The following is a 22,702-nucleotide window of genomic DNA, read 5'->3' on the forward strand; positions in this document are numbered from 1 at the left end:
AATAGAAGCCTACGTCCAATAGCCCAAACCCTGCCCTTTCCTTTGGAAGCCACTAGTCCTAGGCCTGGCCATCAAACTTTGGTTTTAATTTACTTGTGCCGCAGGGTGACTGACGTGGGTTTTTTTCTTCTTGCTAGAATACAGTTGCAAAGTGAGTCTTCATGTCCATGATGAGGAGGCCCTCTGTGGAACTCAGTGTCATCTGGAAGATCCCCAGTGGTGACGGGTAAGAATGGCAGCTGGCAGTGAGCCTTCCCACAGGTCTTTGGGGAAGGCAGAATTCAGAGCTGGGGGCCTCTGATCATCCTAGTCCTTCACACAACATTCTCAGCGTGCCCTGAGGGGCAGAGTCAGTAAATGTGACCCCAAAGTCTGGAAGAAGGCACTCCCGTTTCTCTGGTTTAGAAAGGGGCTGCAGGCCAGGATAAGAGATCATTTGGAATGTGTCCATTTGTGACTTTCACAACGTCAGATTAATTTGTCTTCTTTAATGTGTACACTGCCAACATGACTTCCTGATTCTCTCATCTTTCTCAATTTCCCTTTTCATGGGATTTCTGTAAGGGGGTGACCCGTTGGTTTGTTGAGCACTCATGGGTCCCAGGTATGGGTAGAAGCCAGGTCCCTTTAAGTGAAAGCTCGCTGGCTCCACGTGGCCAGTCCCCCTGTCTGTCTTTTGCTGGAAAAGCCTCCTTGGGATCACCACTGATGAGCGTATCATGCCGCAGTATGACTTGATGCCTATCACTTGGTCTTTAGTCCATCAAAAGAAAGGTGCTGGTCTCTGGTCCTGCCTGGAGTCAATGCTGACCTCAGCATTTGCTCTACTGTAAATTCTCGAGGGAGGTGAAGGCAATGCTGCGTCAAGCCAGCCTACAAGTCCCTGCCCAGGGGAAGGTGCAATACGAGGCTCCCTAAAACCCCAACCGTAACCTCGGTGGATTCCACAAAATGAAAAATACTATAAGCTACCATTACACACGCTCTCCAATGCAAATTACATTCCCTAAGGATGCAATTTATTTTCTTTTCATTGTATTTAATTCCAAAAGAAAGGTCACACCTCTTTGCTAGGTAGGCAAGCTGTTCCAAAGGACACACTAGAGAAAGCACCACTCCCCACCCCAACCCACATTCCCAACACACTCACCTGCCCACACTCACACAATCACATACACATGCCCACACTTACATACACATGCTGACACCTGTGCACTCATGTGCACACACTCATTCACACTTCTACACATTCACACTCAGGCATACTCATACGCCTCATGAGCACACTCACCTGTGCACACTCATACACATGCAGACACTCATGGGCACACTCATACATGCTCACATGCTCATTTGCACCCAGACACAGGCATACACATTCATTTGCATGCACGCACACACTTTTTAATGTAACGATTTACAGGAAAGAACAGCTGGAACTCGCTGGGATGACCAGGTACGAGTGCTCTCTGCAGAGAATAATTGCACACAGGTTTGTGTCTTCTGACTGAGGGCCCTCCTGAAGGGAGGTCTGTACCTCCTCCCTCATTTTACACAAGGCGACAGGTCAGAGGCCAGGGTGGGACCAGAGCGAGGGAGGCATCGTCTCTGGCAGCGGCACGTGCCACTCCACACTGTGGAGGCCAGAACAGCACCCCAGAGAGCACTCATTTGCACAGGGGAAATGGCTCATCTTTCAAACAATGGCAGAAGAAATCCAGCAAAGCTCACTTTTCCTGTGTGAGCATGTTTAAGGCCAGAGAGTGGCTACTTCTCTGCCTCCTGCAACTCCCTCAGTGTGGCTTGGAGGAGTCGGCGAAGCTTCCAGAACACGCTGGGGGCGTCTCTCCGGGTGTTCCCGCTGGGGACCTCAGGGTCTGCACATTCCTGCACCGCCTCCTGTAACTGCAGCTGAAGCTGGAAAGAGACCGCAGAACTCTTGAGAGGTGCAGAAAACCAATGGCGAAATATTTTGTCACAGATGACCTGAGGGAAAGAAGGGTGGGCAGTTAATTTAGGGCAGCAAATCCTCCTAAAAGCTTCCCAAGCCCAGGATTGGTTCTGAAACAGATCTCGGCTTCTCGCCCACCCTCATCCCCACCCCCGTCCTTCAGGGAGCACACTGCAGAGACCATCTGATTTGGAAACATGCATTCACTTCTGCCCCTTAAACCCTTCAGCACCATGAACAAACGACGCCTCCGAGAGGAGAAGCCAACGTCTGTGTGAGGCAGAAACTCCCCTTTCCAGCCCCCTAGCAGATGGACGAAGTTCTGGGTGACACTGTAAAAGGACTGGACACATTTCTAGGGAGGAAGGGAAGCAAAAATCACAGTCACTGCTGCAGAAGGGGTTGGTCCTTTGCAGGCCTGAGGGAGGTCAGCTTTGCTGTCACCACCTGGAGATAAGATTTCTTATCCACAAGCCGGTCCTAGTGACCACAATGACCAACCACTGACCGGGTCGTCCAGAGGGCCAAACAGTGCATGAGGGAGAAGTGTGTGAACTTGTGTGACTGCCCCTGTAGCACTTTAAGTCTCATGAAACAAAGGTGTATTTGATAGAAAAGGCTGCAGGCATAAGGATCTTTGAAGGCTCTGTGAAATGTGTTATTCTAGGAGCAGAGGTAAAAATTAGACACTCTCTTTAATTCTTATCAGGTATGAAATTCAGTGATGCTGAGGATCCTGGAAATTTCTCCCTGTAAACATCTTGTTTGTTTTATAGCTCTGACAGCTTCCCCCACGTTGGGAGAAATGACCTGCCAGCTGCATGGTGCATCATGCTTTATTACTCTATATCACACTTTATATCAGACTCAATTAACAAATGCCTCCATTGTAAAGAGCTACTGCTTCACAGAGAACAAAAACCTTCAACTTCTATTTCACAATCCCTGCAAAGGCAAGGATTCTTTTCAAAACCTAATTATGGCTTTTTTTTTTTAATAGAGAATACATTTTCATGTGCAAAATTTAAAATGTTCTTAAGGCTAGACTGCGATCTCAGGCTCCACCTCACCCTGACGCTCAGCTCCCACTCTGAGAATGAGACATTCTTTGACATACACATTTCCTTTTTCTTTTATTTCACACATAGGTAATATATTATACACACTGTTCTCAATCTTCCACCCTCGTTTGTATGAGGGAGATCCCTCCAAATTGATTTCTTTTTCTTTTTGAGACAGGCTCTCACTCTGTCACCCAGGCTGGAGTGCAGTGGTGCCATCTTGGCTCACTACAACTTTGACCTCCTTTGTTCAAGCGATCCTCCTACCTCAGCCTCCTGAGTAGCTGGGACTACAAGGGCATACCACCATGCCTGGCTAGTTTTTGTATTTTTTGTAGAGACAGGGTTTTGCCATGTTGCCCAGGATGTTCTTGAACTCCAGGGCTCAAGTGATTCACCCACTTTGGCCTCCCAAAGTGCTAGGACTACAGGCGTGAGCCACCACGCCCAGCCATTCCCTCCAAATCAGTTCTTATGAGGCTATTCCATGTGATTTAATGGCTCCTTTTGAAATGTGTGCATGTGTCATAAGTTATTTGACCAGTTCCCTATAGATGGAATTGAGGTTGCATAATAACTTTTGCTATTATGAACAATGCTGCAAGAAATGTCTTGCAGATATATGCTATTGCATTTTGTGCATGTGACTACATTTCTAGAAATAGGATTTCTGGGTCAAAGGGCATGTGCATTTTTTGTTTTGATAGATACGTTAAATTGACTCCATAAGATTTCTTCTCATTTACACTCCCCAGCAATGTATCCAAGACTGCTCATCCTCCCTTAGCCACTCCAATACAAATGTCACAGATTCATTTTGACAACAGATGGGTGAAAATGGTTTAATTTGCATCTTTCTTAGTTTGAGAGTTATTTGTGCTTCCTTTTCAATGAATGGTCAAGTTTATATTTTTGGCCTTTGTTGTGTTCATTTGTAGATGCTCTTTATATCTTAAGGACATCGCCCTTGCTTTAGGTTGGTTCCCCAGGAAGTAGACTCTAAGACGGAGGTTTGCACACAGGGATTCTTTGAGGTCTGTCCTTGGGAAGCATACTCCATGGAACTGAGGAAGAAGTAAATGTGTGGGGCTGGAGGGGGTCCCTGTGGAATTGTCCCTTAGTGAGGCACAGGGGGCTTGGTGTCGGGCCCACCCTCTTTAACCAATCACTAGATGCTGCCCCTGGAAAGTGGGTCTCCCCTTGGCAAAGCCAGTCCTGGGGGGAATGAGCTCCAGCAGCCGGGAATAAGCCCCCTTCCACCCTCTGCATTCCTGGTCTATAAGAAGAACTCCAAATGTTTTACAAATATTCTCATTTAACTTTTAAATTTGCTTTTTTTTTTTGTAATTTTGTTTATGCCAACATGGGTTTGTTTGTTGTTTGTCTTTTTTATTCTGAAAGATAATTAAATTTGTGAAGTGTTCCTCTTTGGCTTTGTTTCGTACTTACAAAGGCCTTCTCTATACTAGTATTTGAAACTCTCCCAGCTTTTTCTGGTACCTTAAGGATTTCTTCTTTTTATGTATAAGTATCTGAGCCATCTGGAGTCTAGTCTGAGGTCAGGAGGAGGGAGCTACCTTGGTGTTTGTCGTGCTCGGCAGCCAGTTCACCAGCACCATTCACTGTGCGACCCAGCTCTCCCTGCCCTGGTCTACAAGGCCCCCTTTATCAGAGGCTAAATATTCGTATTTCATTAGTCTATTTCTGAGACAGTTTTTATTCCATTTCATTGATTTGTAAATTTATATAGAGCAAGAATTTTGGGGGTAATTTGGGTTAAAAATGCAGAAAATTAAGGCTGGGTGTGGTAGCTCAAGCCTGTAATCCCAGAATTTTGGGAGGCCAAGATGGGAGCATCACTTAAGGCCAGAAGTTTGAGAGCAGCCTGGGCAACATAGTGAAACCATGTCTCTGCAAAAAGTAAATTAAAACATTAGCTAGGTGTGGTGACATGCACCTGTAGTCCTGTTTATTTGGGAGGCTGAGGTGAGAGGATCCCTTGAGCCCAGGAGTTCAAGGCTGCAGTGAGCTATGGTTGCGCCACTGCACTCTAGCCTGGGTGATGAAGCGAGACCCTGTCTCTAAAATAAAATAGAAATAAAAAGTAAAAAGCTAAGAAAATAAAAAATAAAGAAAATTGTAATCCTGCCTTCCAGAAATACTTGCTTTTGACATTTTGGTATATAAGGGATTGTATACTATTTAACAGAAATGGAATGGTATTGTAAATATTAATTTGTAACCTGCATTTTTTTCACCTAATAATGCTTCATATTTTCTCATATCCTTAAAGAAAATGTAATTTCATTTTCAGGACTTTATTCAAAGTCAATAATCAGATATGTGCACAAATAAAATTGCTCAGCTAAAGAGCATGGCTATGTCTAACAGCCACAGCCCCTCAAGAGAGAAGTAATTCACAATCACGTTAACAATATAGACACTTTTCTATTTCCCTGAAGCCTCAACTCTTAATTAATAGCATTTAAATAACTACTCCCAATTGGTAAGTGAAATTTACAATCATTGGATTTTAATCTGAATGTCTTTGAATGGTAAGATAAAATGTTTTTCCGTTGGGCGCGGTGGCTCATGCCTGGAATCCCAGCACTTTGGGAGGCTGAGGCGGGCGGATCACGAGGTCAGCAGTTCGAGACCATCCTGACCAACATGGTGACACCCCGTCTCTACTAAAAATACAAAAAAATTAGCTGGGTGTGGTGGCGGGCGCCTGTAATCCCAGCTATTCAGGAGGCTGAGGCAGGAGAATCTCTTGAAACCAGAAAGCAGAGGTTGCTGTGAGCCAAGATTGCACCACTGCACTCTAGCCTGGGCAACGAGAGCAGAACTTTGTCTTTTAAAAAATAGAAAAGTTTGTCCAAGTTGTTTGGCCATTTGGATTCCATCGTTTGTGTGTTTGGTGCCTGTTCTGCCAATTTTCTTTGTGTTCCTCTTGCCCCTTGATGACTTGGTAAGAGCCCTTTCTACAGAAAGGTGTAAACTCAGCCTCTCATTACATTGCAAAGAGCAGGCATTTGTGTTCCCATTTTGTGGGTTGGGATCGCAAGGCGGTGGACGCTCAGGTGAAAATTTCTTCTTCCCACAGCTCAAGAAGAATGATTTCATGACGGACCTCACCAAGGGTGTGAGTCCACATTAAAGAGGCTAGGATGGAGACGCCTCTGAAGGCCGCTACATTCCTAGGCTTCGTGAAAGGGAAGTGCTCAGTGATTCTTTGGCCTAAAAGGTCTGTGTAGACTCTGGGGTGGTGGAGTCGGGGTGTTCGTTTGGCTTGGTTGGGACCACTAGGTTAACAGCAGACCTGTCCCCGCCTTCCCAAATCATCCCCCATCACGGCTGATGCAGCACCACATGGGCTCCTCCCTGCTGCTCCCACCTCACCTGCATTTTGGGTCTGCAGTGGGCTCACATTGGCCTTTCAGGTTTAAGGAATGAGGAGGACAAGCCACAGTGGAGGGCCCACTAGGGGAGTGGGTTGGATAGTGTGGGTCCAGAGCCTCCGTAAGCCATTGCATGCAACCAGGCCATAGGGGAGGTCTGCCTAGACACTGCGGAGCCTCCTCCGGGTATGATCAGCACCTGTGGGCCCAAATGTCTCCGCCATCACCTGGAAGCCTCAAGTGAGGGCAGAAAGAGACAGCTTCTGCCAAAAGAGGGGAGATGCTCCAACCCCAGCTGGGGGACCTGAGACCCGCCAGCTCTGACTGCCTGAACCCTGTGTGTATTCCATTTGTGGCTGATCTCCTGGACTTGGCTCCTTTCTTCCTCTCTAAGCCACCTCCTGGTGCTGACCTCTGGCCTGTCTAAACCACCTCCTGGTACTGACCGTGGCCTGTCTGGATGGTAGTTTCTGTTCAACCTCTAGTTAGGCCAGTGTCTCGGGACTGCTTCGCACCCTTCTCCATATTATCTTTGATGAATTAGTCTCAGGGTTCTCGTCGTGTATGTGCCCATGCTTATGAGAGGTTATGGAGACGTGGGATGGAGCCTGGGCAAGAGGAAGCCCAGCAGCCAGCTCTGCAGGGAGCTCCCTCATCAGATGCCCCTGGTCGCCTGGCCAACAACCCCGCGGGTAGGCAACCAAGAGCACATGATTGTCCCATCCCCACCCTCCTGCCTTTATTGACCACATCGAGCTGGATCGATGGCCTGAAAAGGTTGACCTTGAGCTCCACTGAGGGTGTCTGAAGTGCTAGCAGGCAGAAACAGCCAGACAGCACCCTCTCTCCCCCCAGCCCTGGCAGCCTCTGCTTACCTGCAGGTTGTTGTTGACGCGCTGCGCTCCACACTTGTTGACTCGTAAATCACATCTTGAAAAACAGTCAAAGAAATTGCAGTCCTCATCATCTGTGCAATTTTGCTCAAGGATTTCCCTCATTTTAGGTTCAAAAAAGGCCATGTCCACATCAATAGCCACCACCTGTAATCAAAACAGCATGGGGCTATCAAAGGACTACTGGTGGGCTCTGCGGAGAGGGAGCTTCTTCACAACTTCAATTCACCTCATGCGGGTGCTACTGTCCAGGTCACAGGTGATCCCACAACTCCCACGAGCCAAGAGGAAAGCCCCGGCCATGCCCTGGGGAGTGGACTGATCCCCTAAAGTGTCTGCATGCATTTCCTTTTACATAGGCGACTGTCATAGTTACAGTGGAAGGCTTTAACTGCAAAAAGGACCTCAGCAGCCACCAGTGAAAGCCCAGGATTTGGAACTATCACCACAAGTATCACTTTTCGTCCTTAGTCATTTTCTCAGCTTTGCAGGTAGCATCTCTGAGAGGCCTTATACATGGATTTCCCCTCCGCTGCCTTACCACGTGGGTCTCTGACCTTCAAGGGTCAGGACTCTAAAAGCTGTAAGATACAGCAAATCTATTCCCGTGAATACAAGCAATCCAGGGAATCCTCGTTTGAGTGGCGGGTCTCCAGGTGTGATGGAGAAACTGAGGTGGGCAGTGCCTACATTCTCTTCATGGCACGTCTGTTACCTGAGTCAGCTGGTTTCGGACTGACCAGTCAGACGACAAAGTGGGGGAAATACCAAAGTTCTCGCATTAGGACTGATACACGGAGGCCCTGAACAGGAGCGACGCCTGAGTTCCACTGTCATCATGAGAGCACAATGACCACTGGAACTTCAGATTTATCTTCCTGGCATCGAATCAAACAGACTTCAAAAACAGAGAGAATAACTTCTGAATGATGTGGCTCTTCCTCCGCCATCTGGATGCAACAACAAAAACAGATGAGCTCAAACCTGAGGAAACCTGGAATCTGCCCAAATCAAGCCGTTTATAGCTGCGAGGTATTACACAGCCACTAGGAAAGTTGATGAACTTGATGGAGTCAGTGGCATTTCACAAGCCTTCACAGGTCAGCATTGAAATATCAGCCTTTCTTTTTCCCTCTGGGAGTTTCAACAAGGGTTTCATTTGCTGGTCATGGCAGCTTCAACCTACGCAGTTTGGGAGGCACCTTTCGGTTTGGGTTTTAGTTTTTCACTCAGGATTGATGCTAGAAGGCAATGAAGTTTCTTGGGGATTATTTAGTAAAACAGAGCAGGGGAGAATAATTTAGTTCAAAATGTGTGGAGAATAATGAAGATAAACACTACAGACAGACCTTTTCTCTATTTAAGAGGTTTTGCCTAATTATGAATTCAGGCGCTGTAAGCAACTTCTCATTTTAATCTTTCCTATCCCATTATTTAGCCAAAACAAATAGCCAATTTCATTATTTACCCTGGTTAATACACTAAAAGTGAGTAAGGACTATGCTAATGAATCTCGCATCTTTATAATTCATTATTGGGGCTACACGACTTTTCTATTCTTTCTATGGTTTCTTGCGACCTCCCCAGCCTCCCCTGGGCCCCTACTTAGAATTTTAGCTTCTTGCAACTTCCCCTTCCCATTTCTGAGAGTTTCCTTCTCATCTCCCAGGGAGAGCCAGATTTATTTTTTAATTTTTAGTGTATGGGGTCTAGAATGGATTACAACTCTTATAAAACATAACCTTATGCACCTAAAATAAGAACAGTATTAAAAAAAAAAAAAGCCTACATCGTGTTTCTTAATATCAAGAGAATCATAAAGTCCTTCCTGCATAAAATTACCTAACTTGTCTCATCTTCTTCAAACTTCCTCCTGGCATCAGAATAGGAAGATGAATGAGAATTATTTCATTCTTCACCAGAAACTGTGGCCCTGGAGTAGGAAGCCATACCATCCGTTGGAAAAGAGCACTGGCTGGCAATAGTTTCGGATCATGAAGTTTCCTAGTTATTCATTTACAGCCACTGGACACATTCTCAAGATCTGCAAGTGTGCACCTGCCCTGCAGACGAGAGAACGACTATGAATGACCAATTCTTACACCTCCACTGGGAGGCGCCCCTTCCTTCTGCCAGGGCAGCCCAGCAACCTGGGCTCAAAGGCAGGACCCACCTGCCGGGACTCTGAGATCACTAGCTCTCAAACTTGAGCACACATGAGAATCAACTAGGAGCCTTGTTTTGGAGACAGGGATTGCTGGCTCCCACCCCCACCATTTCATATTCAATAGGTCTGGCGTGGCGTCTGAGAATTTGCATTTCTAAAGGAGCTCTCTGGTCATGCAGATACTGCTGGTTTTCACTTAAAAGTTGTAAAATCTTGGGTAAAACAATTCCTTGAACTTCAGGGTCTGCAAGAAGGGTGGAGAACAGGACTGGTGAAGGGGACTCCTCCTGCCCTCCCCTCCCTATTCTTGCCCAGGCCAAGGCTGCAGTGGAGGTAAGAGCCCTGAGCGGTGCAGCACCAGTCAACAAAATACAGTCTGGTGCTAGGTTGAGGACGCACAGTCACGATTTCTTTGAAAAACTATTTTCTGCTGATGGTGTGCAAGATACTGGAGGCACAACTTAGGTGGTTCCCACAAACCAATAACTGGATAATCAACAAGTATGTAGGTAAAAGCGTCTGATGTCGCCCACTCGGCATCACAGACCCCATCAGCCTCTGCTCCTTCAAGAAGTGGATATCCTTGAAGTTCCCGCAACAATTACAGCACCTGCTGGGTCCCACTCATTGATGCCCACTGATACCTGCTGGAGGAATAAGGGAGTGACTGAGTGGCGAGAACTGGCCCGCAGCTGCCCGGAGCTGGGGGAGGTGGGTTGTGCATGGATACTCCCTGACTTCCTCCTCAAGGCCTCAGTGTGGCTGTGGGTCATTCCCCCTGACACACATATCAGGACAGTGTCTGGGAGATGCTCAGGGTATCGCAGGTGGGGCTGAGTTCCACCAGAGCTCCCAGCCCAGCACACAGACCTCCTGGAACCTCCCAGAACCTCCTAGCTATTTCCCTGACACCGCTGACTTGTCAGCCCCTCCAGGGCAGCAGGAGGCGAGGCATTAGGACAAAGCACTCAGGGTAAGATGTGTGATGCCCTTCACAGGAATGAGGGCATTACACTGGCAGCAAATTTAGTTTTCCAGCTGCCTTCAGAAGACCATGCCACTCCTATGCTACCTGCCTTGGAGGCCATGACTGGCAGTCACAGTGCCTGCTTTTTGTCCCTTTAGGTTGCAACCACACTGAAGAGCATGGCCCCACCATGAACCAGGCCCCACAGTGACCAGCACACCCAGATGACTGGAGCTAAGCTGGTCTGGCCGTTCTGCTGCCGGCACTGGTCACATAAGAATGAACTTGTTACAGCAGGCAGGGGAGCAGAGCATGCCACCTTCCCCAAACCCAGCCTGCACCCACGACATCCCTGCCAGTCTTCTTACTACTTCCTGTTGGATGGTCCCAGCACCTGGCACAGCATGAGGGCACCGGGATGATCGCAGCCGCATTAATCTGACACATCAGTGTTCACCTAGCTGGGTGAAGGGACAGGGGTTTGTGTTACACGGAGACACTAAGGCTCCTGCTGCTGTTCTTCCACACCTGGCTGTTCTCACACAGCCGCCTGGCCCCAGAGTGGAGACGAGCATGCATGTGCCCTGTGGTGCAGCAGCAGGTATTTCTACCTGGGCAGGGCTTTCCCTTGTGGAAGGCACTAAAACCCCATTTGTTCCTCTAGAAGTCTTACATATGGAATGGAAACTGACTGGAGCCTCTCCAGACAAAAAGCACTGGGGAAAGTTACTTGTCACAGAGCATGGGCAGCTTGAGAACAGCGTCTCCACCCCGGAGGCCGTCCTCCCTCATCGTCCTCCGCAGCTCCCCGCCTCCTGTGGACGGTTTTCTGCACAAGTTAAACAGACCCGCAAGAGAAGTTGCTGTTGCATGAGCTCGAAGCAGCCACAGAGCTCAGGTGAAGGAAGCAGAACAGCCCCCTGGGAGGACAAAGCTGGCCCGGCCCTCTGCCTCCCACTGGGGGCTCTGTTCATTCACATTCTCACTCGAGATGCATCTGTTCCTTGCTGACACCCGAAAGGAAGTGTTCTGGTAGGTGGGAGTTCTCTGAGGCTACAGAAGCGATAGTAGTTTGCTAACTCAGGACAGGAGCTCAGAAGCCTTCTCATTTCCTTCCCACCAGACCCGAGGGCTCCATTCTCTGCACATAAACACACCGCCCCGGGCCACTTACTGTGAAGTCGCTCCGGATGGCAAAGTTTTCCGGCTTGATGTCGCAGAGGTGGAGACGGTGGGAAAAGTCACTGTCAAAATGGTTCACCATGTCCAAGAAGCTGAGCGCGATGTCACTGATGGCCTTGGCCTGGCCACCCCCAGGGGCACCTGGGACCCGGTCCAGGGGGAAGAGTGCCCTGTAGTGGGGGCTGCCCGCAGCGAGGAACTCCACTGCATAGAAGTGGCCACAGGAGCCCAGCACAGGCAGCACGTGTGGGCTCAGGTCCTGCAGCAGGCTGAAGTAGACATACTCCTCCTGCTGCAGCAGGGCCCACAAGCTGGCCAGCTGTCCCCGCCAGCGCGGGCCCCGCCTGCCCGGCCACCATGGCCCCAGGCTGCTGTTGGACAACTCCAGGCCCAGAGCGCTCTTGACCTCCCCAGCCACCATCAGGAGGAGTTCTGCCTCGGGGATGTCCTGGCCACCCTCCCCTGCCTCCTCTTCCAACAGGCTGAGGGGCGGGAAGCTGGAGAAGGCCTCCTCCTTGGACTTGAGGACCACGGGCCGGCCGCGCCAGTCGGCCTGTAGCACCTTCTTGCCCCTGTTGTAGTGCAGGCAGCGTTGGAACAGCAGCTTTCCCGCCACACACAGGTCCTCGCAGAGGTCCCCAGCCAGCGCGCCGCCCCGGTAGTCCTGGCACTGCAAGGAAGGGAAGAGTCAGTCAATATCGGGAGGGCCAGGTGCCGTCGTCTCTCGGCTGGGGTTAGGGAAAGGGACAGCCTGGTCTCTGCCCTCAGGATGCTGATAAGCCAACTGTGCAGAGAAACCTCAGTCCTGTGGATCACAGAGGCCACTCAGTGAGTAATTCAGGGGAAGGTTAAAGGAGCTGCTCACAGTCATTACATGACTCAGTTAGGCCTAGGACAGGTCTGCAGAATCAGGACACCTGCGACCGGGAAGCGCGACTTCCTATCATTCAGCTGGGTGGCTCTGGGAAGCCAGAGGCCAGGAAACCAACGGGTGAAGGGCTAGACCAGGCCAGTAGCTCTCGACTCTGGCTACACTTCAGGGTCACTGGGAGAGCTTCTAAGTCTCGCATCTAAGCAGCTAGGTCAGGTCTCAGCAGAGGGGACCCCAGGAGCCCTATCTGCCCGCAGGCTGGACCACAGTAATGACCCTTCCTGCAGGTACGTTCCTTGAGCTTGCTGTTTTCCACATGAAATGGAATGGCCTCTAAAGCTTTCAGGCTGGAGGTTTGCAGATGTTCAGAGCAGAAGCCTCTGGAGGATCCACGAGTGAGCACAGGGCTCATGGCTGGTGACCTGGAGAAGAAAGGGGACCGAGGAGGACCCATGCAGGATACATTCTGGAAGAGCAGGGCATGTTTTCATCTGGGTGGCAAGCAAGGCTGTCCAGGAGTCCCCGGATGGGGTGTTTCTCCTAAACTTTAGGAGACCTTAGGATGGAGCCACTAGGGGACCTGGCGACCTTCCCCACACACCACAAATTCCCTGAGAAGCCCGTCCAGCCCGAAAATCCTGCCAGAGGAAGGGAAGGAAGAAGTGAAGTATGGAAGGAATGAGAAGACTGTCATCCTCTTCTCTCTTTTCTTTTTCAGAAAATCTAATCCATGGGACCACTTCTATTAGGGGTTGAGTATATTTCCTAATCCCACCCGTTTCCCCAACAAATGAGTCTTCCTCCATGTCAGCAAATGAAGGCCTCTCTTCCTTCCGGGAACTTCTACAGCACATGAAACAACAGAGTCACCCTCGTTCCTCTAAGGCCATGAGAAATACCAAATCCCAAAGCTGTTATTCTCACCCCGTTTCATGTATGAGAAAGGACCTTGAAGTCTCAGCAGTGGAAGGGCAGCTTTGGTGCCGGGACAAAGGATGGGGCCAAGGGCCACTGAGCTTGGATTCCATGGCCCAACCTTGCTGCCACATCCTCACCTGCTCTGGGCCTCAAACTCCTTTCCTGCGTCGCACCCCCTGCCTCCCTGCATGGTGTGTACTGGCCAAAAAGGAAGTGTGCGTGCATGCCACAGCATATGCACGAGCACCAGGCATCAGGAGAGGCCTGGGAACAGCCTTGGGTTCATAATTGGATACTGCCCAGCCTCGCAGGTGGCCAGGTAGATCAACTTGACCCATCCCAAGCAGATTAGAAGCAGCTCCTTGAGGTCAAAAGCTGGACCTCTAGTGTCTAGACGTATAAATAATTCCAAAATCAGGAGCATGGTGGCTTACCCCTGTAACCCCTGCACTTTGGGAAGCCAAGGCAGGCAGATCACTTGAGGCCAGGAGTTCGAGACCAGTCTGGCTAAAATGGCGAAACCCCTTCTCTACCAAAAATACAAAAATTAGCCAGGCATGGTGGTACATGCCTGTAGTCCCAGCTACTAGGGAGGCTGAGGCAGGAGAATCACTTGAACCCAGGAGGCACAGGTTGGAGTGAGCTGAAATTGTGCCATTGCACTCCAGCCTGGGCAACAGAGCAAGACTCTGTCTCAAAAAAAAAAATCCAAAATCAAAAAACCTCTGAAAACTTACAAGTTTTTCATGACTCATTTGACCTTATGTGGTGTCAAAACCCGGCTGAAAAGTTACGAGCGTATTTGTATCTGTATGTGTTTGACTTGGTGTGAATTCACATCCATTTTACTGCAGAATTATTAACTTCATTACTGGCACTGCCCCATATGCAAAATATAAGGTAGTATATGATCTTTCTAACATTCAACAAGATTTGAATTTTGAGACACACCTGGCCCCAAACCATTAGATAAGAGAGGGACTGGGGGCCTTTATAAACACTGCAGGCTAATTGTTCAAAGCGCTTATTGAAAAGAAACACTCCCAGTGCTTGAAAGAAATATCTAGATATTTTTCAGGACTATTTCAGGTAGTACAACAGCCTGAAAGTCCAAAGCCAAGCTGTCTGACTGCCCCCCTGGCTTCCTGTTGGGGGGCGGGGGGATCCTGCCAGCCACTGCAATTTAGATCTCTGTATAATGCATTGGGTGGGGGCGAGGGGGATCTTGCTTGGCTTACACAATGATGCAAGTGACAGAGACCTATAGACAGAAACTCATGAACCTGGCCCTGGAGCTAGGGACACCACCCTATTTGCCTGGGGCTGACTTTGTGTCCTTTGGAAACGCACACTCGTAAGGAAGTTGTATGAACATACACTCACCAGCTGCTTTAAACACCTTTGGAGTGGTGCACCTCCTGTGTTCATCTTGGAATTGAACTGAACAGAATCTTGGTTAAATGTCATTCTTTGGCTTTAACCCTGGTCACTCTTTCCCAGGCACCGGATCGTGAAAGGCACATGGGAGGATCCAGACCCTTCGCGCCCAGCATGCTTTGCTTGCCATCGCCTCCACATCGCCCTTCGGAAGAACGCGGCAGCTGGTCAAGCTCCTCTGAGACCTTTCAGGAGAGCCCTGAGAGGTGAGGTGAGGAGGAATGATAAGGAACTGAGGCCACCATGAGCAGGAAGATATAGATGGCAGAAACAGCAAGGGCTGTTCATTTTACTTGTTGGGGTTTGTCCCCTACTAGATCTGGTATTTACAGAGTTTCACGTCTCTATAAATCTGATAGGAAAGTGCAAAGCAAAAACAACAAACAAACAAACAAACAAAACATTGTTTCCTGTTCTCCTTTTAAATTAAAAAAAAAAAGCTTCTGTAAGTATGATACCCAAAATAGTTTGATTCACTCCCATAACATTTTACAGTGTTCTCACATATTTAATAAAAAGTACTTTTGCATAAAGTAGAGAACCATTGAAAAAGAAAGAAAAGCAAAGAACAGGACTCCAGTGTAGCCAGAGGGGTGACCCTGAGCTGGGAGTTTCAGAGTCCTGCAGTGCTGAGGAGCGGGGGGCTGGGGAGACGTGGTCCTGGTTGCAACTGAGAGAGGAGGCTCAGGAGAGAAGTGTCAGAGAGACACGGGGCCCTGTTTTCTATTAGCCTGTGATAAGCAGAGTGAGGAGGGTGCCCATTGTGACTGCCAGGGCCCTCACCCCTGTCATCTGAACTGTGGCCACCATAGCCACTAGCCACGAGAGACACCTGCCGGCCAAGAAGCCACCTCTTGGCTCCACTGGGATTGGGACTGGGCCACCCCCAAATCACCAGCGCCAGCTTTCCCAGCTGCGCCTGAGCCTGGACGGGCCACCATCTGGCCACAGCCACCAGACTCCGGAGTTTGTGGAGCAGAGGGGACAGCCTTCGAAATTCCTAACTAACATGAGAGTGACAGGGCAGGGCCACAGTGAGGCTAAGCGTGGCACAGATTGGGTCTGCCTCTGGGGTCTGCCCCTGGCTTGCTGTGTGACTTGCTTCCGAGTCTGGAAAGTGAGGACAACGGTACCATGTCATGGAGTCAAACAAGGTCACAGGGAGACAGTCCTAACACAGTGCCCGGCCTAAGGTGGCTCGCTCAAGGCTAGTCCCCTCTCCAGCCCTGGTTAGGAAAGGGTGGGGGTCCAGGGCGTCTTCTTCCTGGGGGAGATGCCTCTGAGCTCAGTTTTGAAAGAGGAGTTAGAAATCTGCCTTAGCAGGCAAGGGAGAGGCCAGCTGAATCACGGAGAAGAACTTGTGCAAAGGCCCCGAGTTTCAAAGTAACCCTGTGTGTTCAGAGACCCAGAAACAACTCCTGGGAGGAGAGGGCACAGTTGAAGCAAGCACCTAGCGACAGGAGGGGCTGCTCTATGCGAAATGCCATTCGGGTGTCTCCATCGGACTTACGTGCTTCCTACCCAGCCTGGCCAAATCAAAATTTGCCCGGAAGCCAGCCCCACCCCTAAGTGGAATTCTTATCTTCCTCCCCTACCCCAGCGCTCAGTAAATCATGGCCATGTGAGAGCGTCAGTGGGTCCCCACAGCATCATGTTTAATACAAACTGTGCCTCGTCAATGAAATACAAATCTATACGAGATTTGCCCCTGTGAATTTGGAGGGCAATTCCAAACAGGAGTTGTGAGACATTTAGAACAATGGTGTAACTGTTGAATTTGGCATCCAGCCTATGGGTTTTGGAAGGAAACATTCATTTTGGCTGTTTTTCTGAAGATCAGAACATTGACTTCTAAGCCTGCCTCCCTGATGCCTGCTTCTTGCTGCGACACTGGGTATCAGAAAGGGCAGAAAGTGCAGGAGGTGACGAAAGTCTTAACCAGACCTGCCAGCTTCCACAGGTAACGTCTTGGGTTTGTAACCTAACTTTTCAGTATCCCGGTCACCGCTCTTGTCCTAAGAAAGCATTTACATTACAGCGACGCATGCCCAAAAACGCACTCAGCTCTTCCTCAACTTACAATGGGTGATGTCCCAACAACCTCAGAGTAAGTTGAAAATGGGTTTCATACCCCTAACCCACAGAGCATCACCGCTTAGCCCAGCCTACCTTCAACATGCTCAGAACACTTATAGCAGCCGATGGCAGGACAAAATCATCTCAAACAAAGCCAATATAAAATACAGTGTTGACTTTCTCATGTAATGTATTGAATACTGCCCTGAAAGTGAAAAACAGAATGGTTGTATGGATCCTCAAAGTGAGTTCCTACTGAATGCATCTCACTTTCACCACATCATAAAGTTGAAAAATCGTAAGTGAAATCATTGTAAGTCAGGGACCGTCTGTATACAAGTGTGGTTATGGCACAGATGTTCCTTGATATCCTTTAGAATGAAGTATTTTTGGCGTTTCAGTTCCTACTCTTCTCATGTAGAACACAAAATTCGTCTCCCATGGCTTACCAGTGTTAACGTCTAAGTCTGCAGCATTGTTCTGCATGTCTGGGCCTGCTAAGCACAGAAAAAGATTTCATCCAGCCTTTTTAAAAAAACAGTCAACTTAATGTACAAATTGCACGTTTGAATTTAAAATTTTTATCAGGCCAGGCACAGTGGATCATGCCTATAATCCCAGCAGTTTGGGAGGCTGAGGCTGAAAGATCACTTGAGCCCAGGAATTCAAGACCAGCCTGGGTGGGCAATATGGCGAGACCCCTGTCTCTGCAAAAACAAACAAACAAAAAAATTAGCTGGGCCACACTTATAGTCCCAGCTACCTGGGAGACTGAGACAGGAGGATTACTTGAGCCTAGGAGGTAGAGGCTGCAGTGAGCCACCCTGTCTCAAGAAAACAAAGGAAAACCCCCAAAACTTTCATCATCTTAAAGATAATAGTAGAATTATTTTATTGGCAGCATGTCCTGTTGAAGTAGCTGGGTTTTTTTGTTTTTAAACTCAATAGAAGTACTTTATACAGGTCTATGTTAAAAGGTAGTCTTTCTCAGACTCCTCTGTGCATAGGAGGAGTTCCTAAGGCCGGCTTAAAGACAGATACATTTTTTGTACCCGAATGTGTGTGTATATATAATCCACAGGTATTGGAGTCGGAAATAAACTGAATAAACAAGTTAGTCTCATTGCAGCTAACTCTGGCGTGCTTTTAAAATTAATTACATTTGCAGTGGATTTGTGCTTCTCATGGATGTGAAAATATCCACACAGACGCACATTCCCATCAAATCAGTCCTAGCTTTTGTAAGAAGCACTCTTTGCAATCATTGCTTAGTATCTTTCTAAGTCATGGTTCTCAGGCAAAAACAAAACCTGTCCACTCTAGTCTAGAAAAACTGTTGAGAAGGTCCCAGAGGTCACGTCTGAGGGCTGGGTTTTCTTTTGTGTGTTTGTTTTTAAGGAGCATTAAGCTCCTATGCAGTTTAGCAACACTCATACTGGACAGTGGTATTCTTTCCGAAGCAGCTATGCTGTGCTTTGCAGAATCTCAGCGCAGTTAGCTCGTCCACTGTGTAACCCCTCTCTACTTTAGGAATGTGGCTGAGCATTCAGGCAGAGTCATTCACTGCTGAGAAATCTTTCTGGGTATGTGCCCTGGATACTGTAGTCCCGTTGGGACCTCGACAGTTTCTATCACAGAGGCAAAGAAAGATAAGCCCGCCCTATTAAAAACGAAGCTCTAATGTAGACAACTACATGAAATTCCATCAAGACCTAACTAGCCAAAAGGCAGTTAAGCCTTCAGGATAACAGTCTGTGGGAATATCTTTGACATGCTTTGAAAATGATTTGCTATGGAAGGGTTAAGTATACGAGGTGTTATGTAGGGTTTCCATTATTAGAGAAGCCGCTTACCGTCACGTCATTGCTACCATCAGACTACACAGACTCATGTCCTGGTTCCTCACTATATTAACTGTGTGAAGCAGGGCAAGTCACTTCACCTCCCTGGGGCTCAGTTTTGCCATCTGTGAAATGGGGATACTAAAAGCAAATACTTCATAGAGGTTGTTGAGGGAATTCAATGAAATAAGACCCATGAAATGATTCACACAGTGCCTTCCCAGAGGAAGAGTCAACAGACAGCAGCCCACATCTTCTGCCTCTGTGTGAAGGGCTCAGCCTGCAGAATGAATGAGAAGCCAGGCGTATCAATGATCCAGCACCAAGCTAGCTCCCCAGCTGGCTGGGCCTGCTGACACAGCCCACTGGAAAAGCGGGGCTCCAGAGACCTGAGTGCACCTATTTCTTGATTACGGTGTGTTGTTCCTCTTCAAGCCGCCATTAAGAAGAGCCCTAGAGTCTGACCAGGAAAATCTAAGCTGGAAGACCCAGGGCTCAATTCCCTTGGAACAATTCAGGTTGGCTCTTCTAGGAACTTGTCAGTGGGATGTGGTTGGCTAGAGTGGAACTTCCCTGGGGAGGTGGAGTGTGGACTTGGGGAGAACATGGAGACCTCTGACCCCTATCCCCTGACTCTGACTCGCCCCTAAGCTTTTTCCTCTGATTCCTTTATCCTACAGGTGGGTTCACCCCTGGCAGGCCAGCAATGCCCCCTGCCAGGCAGGAGCCTGGGAACACTGGCAGCCTCTGCTACCGGGGGCAGGAAATCCACCACAACTCCCTGGGCTCTGCCAGAAAGTCTCCCTTTGGCTCAGCTGGCAAAGTGGTTTCTTCTGTGCTCCGGTATTCAGAGTGAAAGCTAATGAGAGTCTGGAGGCCCATCAGGAAAATAACAACCAGTTTTATTATTACAGATAAAAGCCAGGCAGAATGAATCGGAAAGTGCCAGGGGAGCAGAGACAGAGGCTCAATTCAGTTCAAGTCCTCAGAAGACACAATGCCAACCTCTACTTGGCAACTCAGCCCGGCAGAGTTGGGATTGTGAAGATTGGGGTCGTATTTAAACCCTGTCCTAACTGAGAGTGTCCTGGGTAAAACTTGAGCCAGGGCACTATGTGGGTCTCACATCAACATATGCAGGATGAAAACAGTAGAAAAGGAAGTGGCAGGCAGACGGGGAGAAAGAGTTCTGAGAGTGTGTAAGGAGTAAGGAACTCAAACAAGGCCTGCGGCAAAGGCTGTTCCCCAACAAACCAGTTCACGGAGACAGCGTCACATCAACACCTAGGGAGATGGATGTGGCCTCTGCCATCATGCTTTTGGCAGTAGGAAAGATTGAGGGCCTTCAGGGGCAGAACCAATCTCTCCAGCTTTATGTCTGACCAGAAATGATCCCATATGGCTGCCATTGAAGATATATTGGTAAAGCCTCTAAACAGAATTGGTTTTAATTTACGACCTGGAATGCTGGGAAAGTTATGATGAGCAATTACTTAAATTATGCTGGACGATTTAATTTCCATTATTAAGCCTTTCCTCACTTAACCAAAGGTAAAGAAATGAAAAATGGCATTCCTTTTTTATCTTAATCTAAAGGATTACTAGATTAAATTTGTAAATAGGTGTTCCACTCTAGGCAAACCATCAATGTTTGTTTACTATAATTAGTCTATCAGCACTCCCTTCACAAGAAAAGAAAACGGGGGGGGGGGGGAATTTATAAATGAAAAGAATTTTTTTGGGTTCCTAAGAAAAATCAGTGAGCTCTTACAACTTTGATAAAACTGGCCCAGTGTGGTGGTTCACGCCTGTAATCCTAGCACTTTGGAAGGCCAAGGTGGGAAGAACGCCTGAGGTCGGGAGTTCGAGACCAGCCTGACCCACATGGAGAAACCACTGTCTCTACTAATAATACAAAATTAGCCGGGCGTGGTGGCAGAGGTTGCGGTGAGCCGAGATCAGGCCATTACACTTTAGCCTGGGCAACAAGAGCAAAACCCCATTAAAAAACAAAACAAAACAAAATAAAACAAAACAAAAACTTGATGAAACTTAAGTGTAACACTAGAAGGGGTCAATAGAATCTATGGGTGTCTCACCTACATATGTTCAATTCACGATGACACTATGACCCGCGTCAGAGTTAATTAGGGAGCATAACTTGTTTTAGCTAGTATACCCGGCTCACTATTTAAAAAAACAATTTCAATCTCACTTAAAAAATCATTTACTTTAAAAACCTTTGTGGTCCCACATTTGAAAATCTACAATCTCAAAAGACCCACCCATATGTAAGCAACTGGACTGAAAACCTCCCATGTGTTTCTTGAAGAGTTTTTAGAAAATAGATCACTTTTCAAACCAAATGCTTAGACGGTCACTATTTTAGGAAGTGAATAATCGCTTAAGAAGTCGTGTAAGAGTTGTTGCTACCATCTTCCCCTTTCTGGGATTTAGGGAACTCCCACCTTTATTCAAGTCTCCTTTGCGCCTGAAAGAACGGCTAGCCGCGTTTCCAATCAACTAAAGTTCATTCACGTGATGTGAGCCCAGCGCACGCAGCAGTCTGCAAAATGCCAATTATGATTTTTTCCTCACCCTAATTTCCGGTTCAGTTGAGTTGCTGCTGGGTGCGAGCTTTCGGGCCCTCCCGGGTTAGGAGGCTCCTGTAGAGGACCCAGGATCCGGGATCCGCCCGGTCCGAGCCGCCTTCGCAGCGCGCTCTGCTCGCCAGAGCGCACGCTGCATCGGTTCCCACAGACCGCGTTCGCGGAGAGCCGGGGCTCTGGAGCGCAGGAGGGCCGGGGTCTGACCAGCCCCTCCGCATGGGCTCGGCGAGGTAGGGGGAGACCTGGCAGCTCAGGGTGGAATCACAGAACGCGGGCTGGGCTGGCGCGCTGCGGACCCGAGAGACAGAGGCGTGGCACCCCCGATCCCGAACCCCGCACTGGCTCGTGCCCAGAGCCGGGCGGCCTGACACCGGGCGCCGGCACCAAGGGGCTGTCCGGAGGCTCGACCAGACCTAGACACTCGTATGAGACCCGCAAACTTTCTTCCGGAGCTCGGGCTCAGGGGTAGCGAGAGTAGGACGGAAAGGCTGTCTGGGGACAAAGGGCAAATTCTGGCGAAAAGGGGAGAGACACCCCCAGCTAGCCCACAGAGCATTCCCGGCTGCTTCCCCATTCGGGGGACCAGGGCGTGCACCTCTGGCATTCCACGCAGGTGTCGGGACCCCACGATCCCGGCGGGTGCCACCCAAGTCCCCGGGGAAGGCTGGGGGTCGGGGACGGGTGCGATCCCCCCTCCCGGGACGCGCGGCGCTGGGCAGAGCGGCGGCGGGACTTACCAGCGCGGCCAGGATGCGCCGGCTCTTCTCGTTGGTGCAGCGCTCGGAGAGGACACCCGGGTGCGCGCGGAGCAGCAGTGTGGCCGCCAGCACCCAGCCCGCGGTCCACGCGGCAAAGGCGAGGAGCGCGCCCCGCCCGCAGCGCCCGCGCCGCCCGTACCAACCGGACCCGGCCCCGCGCGCCCGCCGCCCGCGCCATGGCCAGCCCGGCCCGCGCCCCGTGGCCCCCGCCGCCCCGCCCGGCTAGTTCTGCCACTCGCGTCGCAGGCATCCGCGGCTCAGGCCCTCGCGGCGGAGCCCAGGCGGAGGGGCGAGTGAGGTTGGGGCAGGCCCCGCGCCTGGGGCGGAGGTGCAGGGAGGGCGTCCAGCAGCAACACCCCGCGAGCCTGAGCACCGGCTGGGGGCCCACTCGCTGCATCCCCTGCTCCACCCTCCCCACTTTTTTTTTTTTTTTTTTTTTTTTGCACTTTTTTCCGCAAGAAGACCAGCTCCCCACTTAAACAAAATCCGGGTAGATTCAATCCCCTCTCTCTTTGGGTACTGATTCCTCCGACTACATATCTTCAATTGTCACACTGCCCGCCCGCCCCC

General features: G+C 49.4%; 1 protein-coding gene across 1 annotated transcript; it reads right to left on the reverse strand.

Annotated features, from left to right (window-relative positions):
* Nucleotides 1-1,013: 1,013 nt before the first annotated feature.
* DIPK1C (divergent protein kinase domain 1C) lies at nt 1,014-22,310 on the reverse strand. Its single transcript, XM_017866134.1, is given in 5 exon segments — nt 1,014-1,986; nt 7,289-7,453; nt 11,615-12,292; nt 22,112-22,282; nt 22,284-22,310. Coding segments are annotated over 5 exon segments (1,260 nt in total). The 3' UTR covers nt 1,014-1,767.
* Between the last annotated feature and the right edge of the window lie 392 nt (nt 22,311-22,702).

Source organism: Rhinopithecus bieti, unplaced genomic scaffold (genome assembly GCF_001698545.2).
Source record: "Rhinopithecus bieti isolate Rb0 unplaced genomic scaffold, ASM169854v2 scaffold_84002, whole genome shotgun sequence".
NCBI classification, from domain to species: domain Eukaryota; kingdom Metazoa; phylum Chordata; class Mammalia; order Primates; family Cercopithecidae; genus Rhinopithecus; species Rhinopithecus bieti.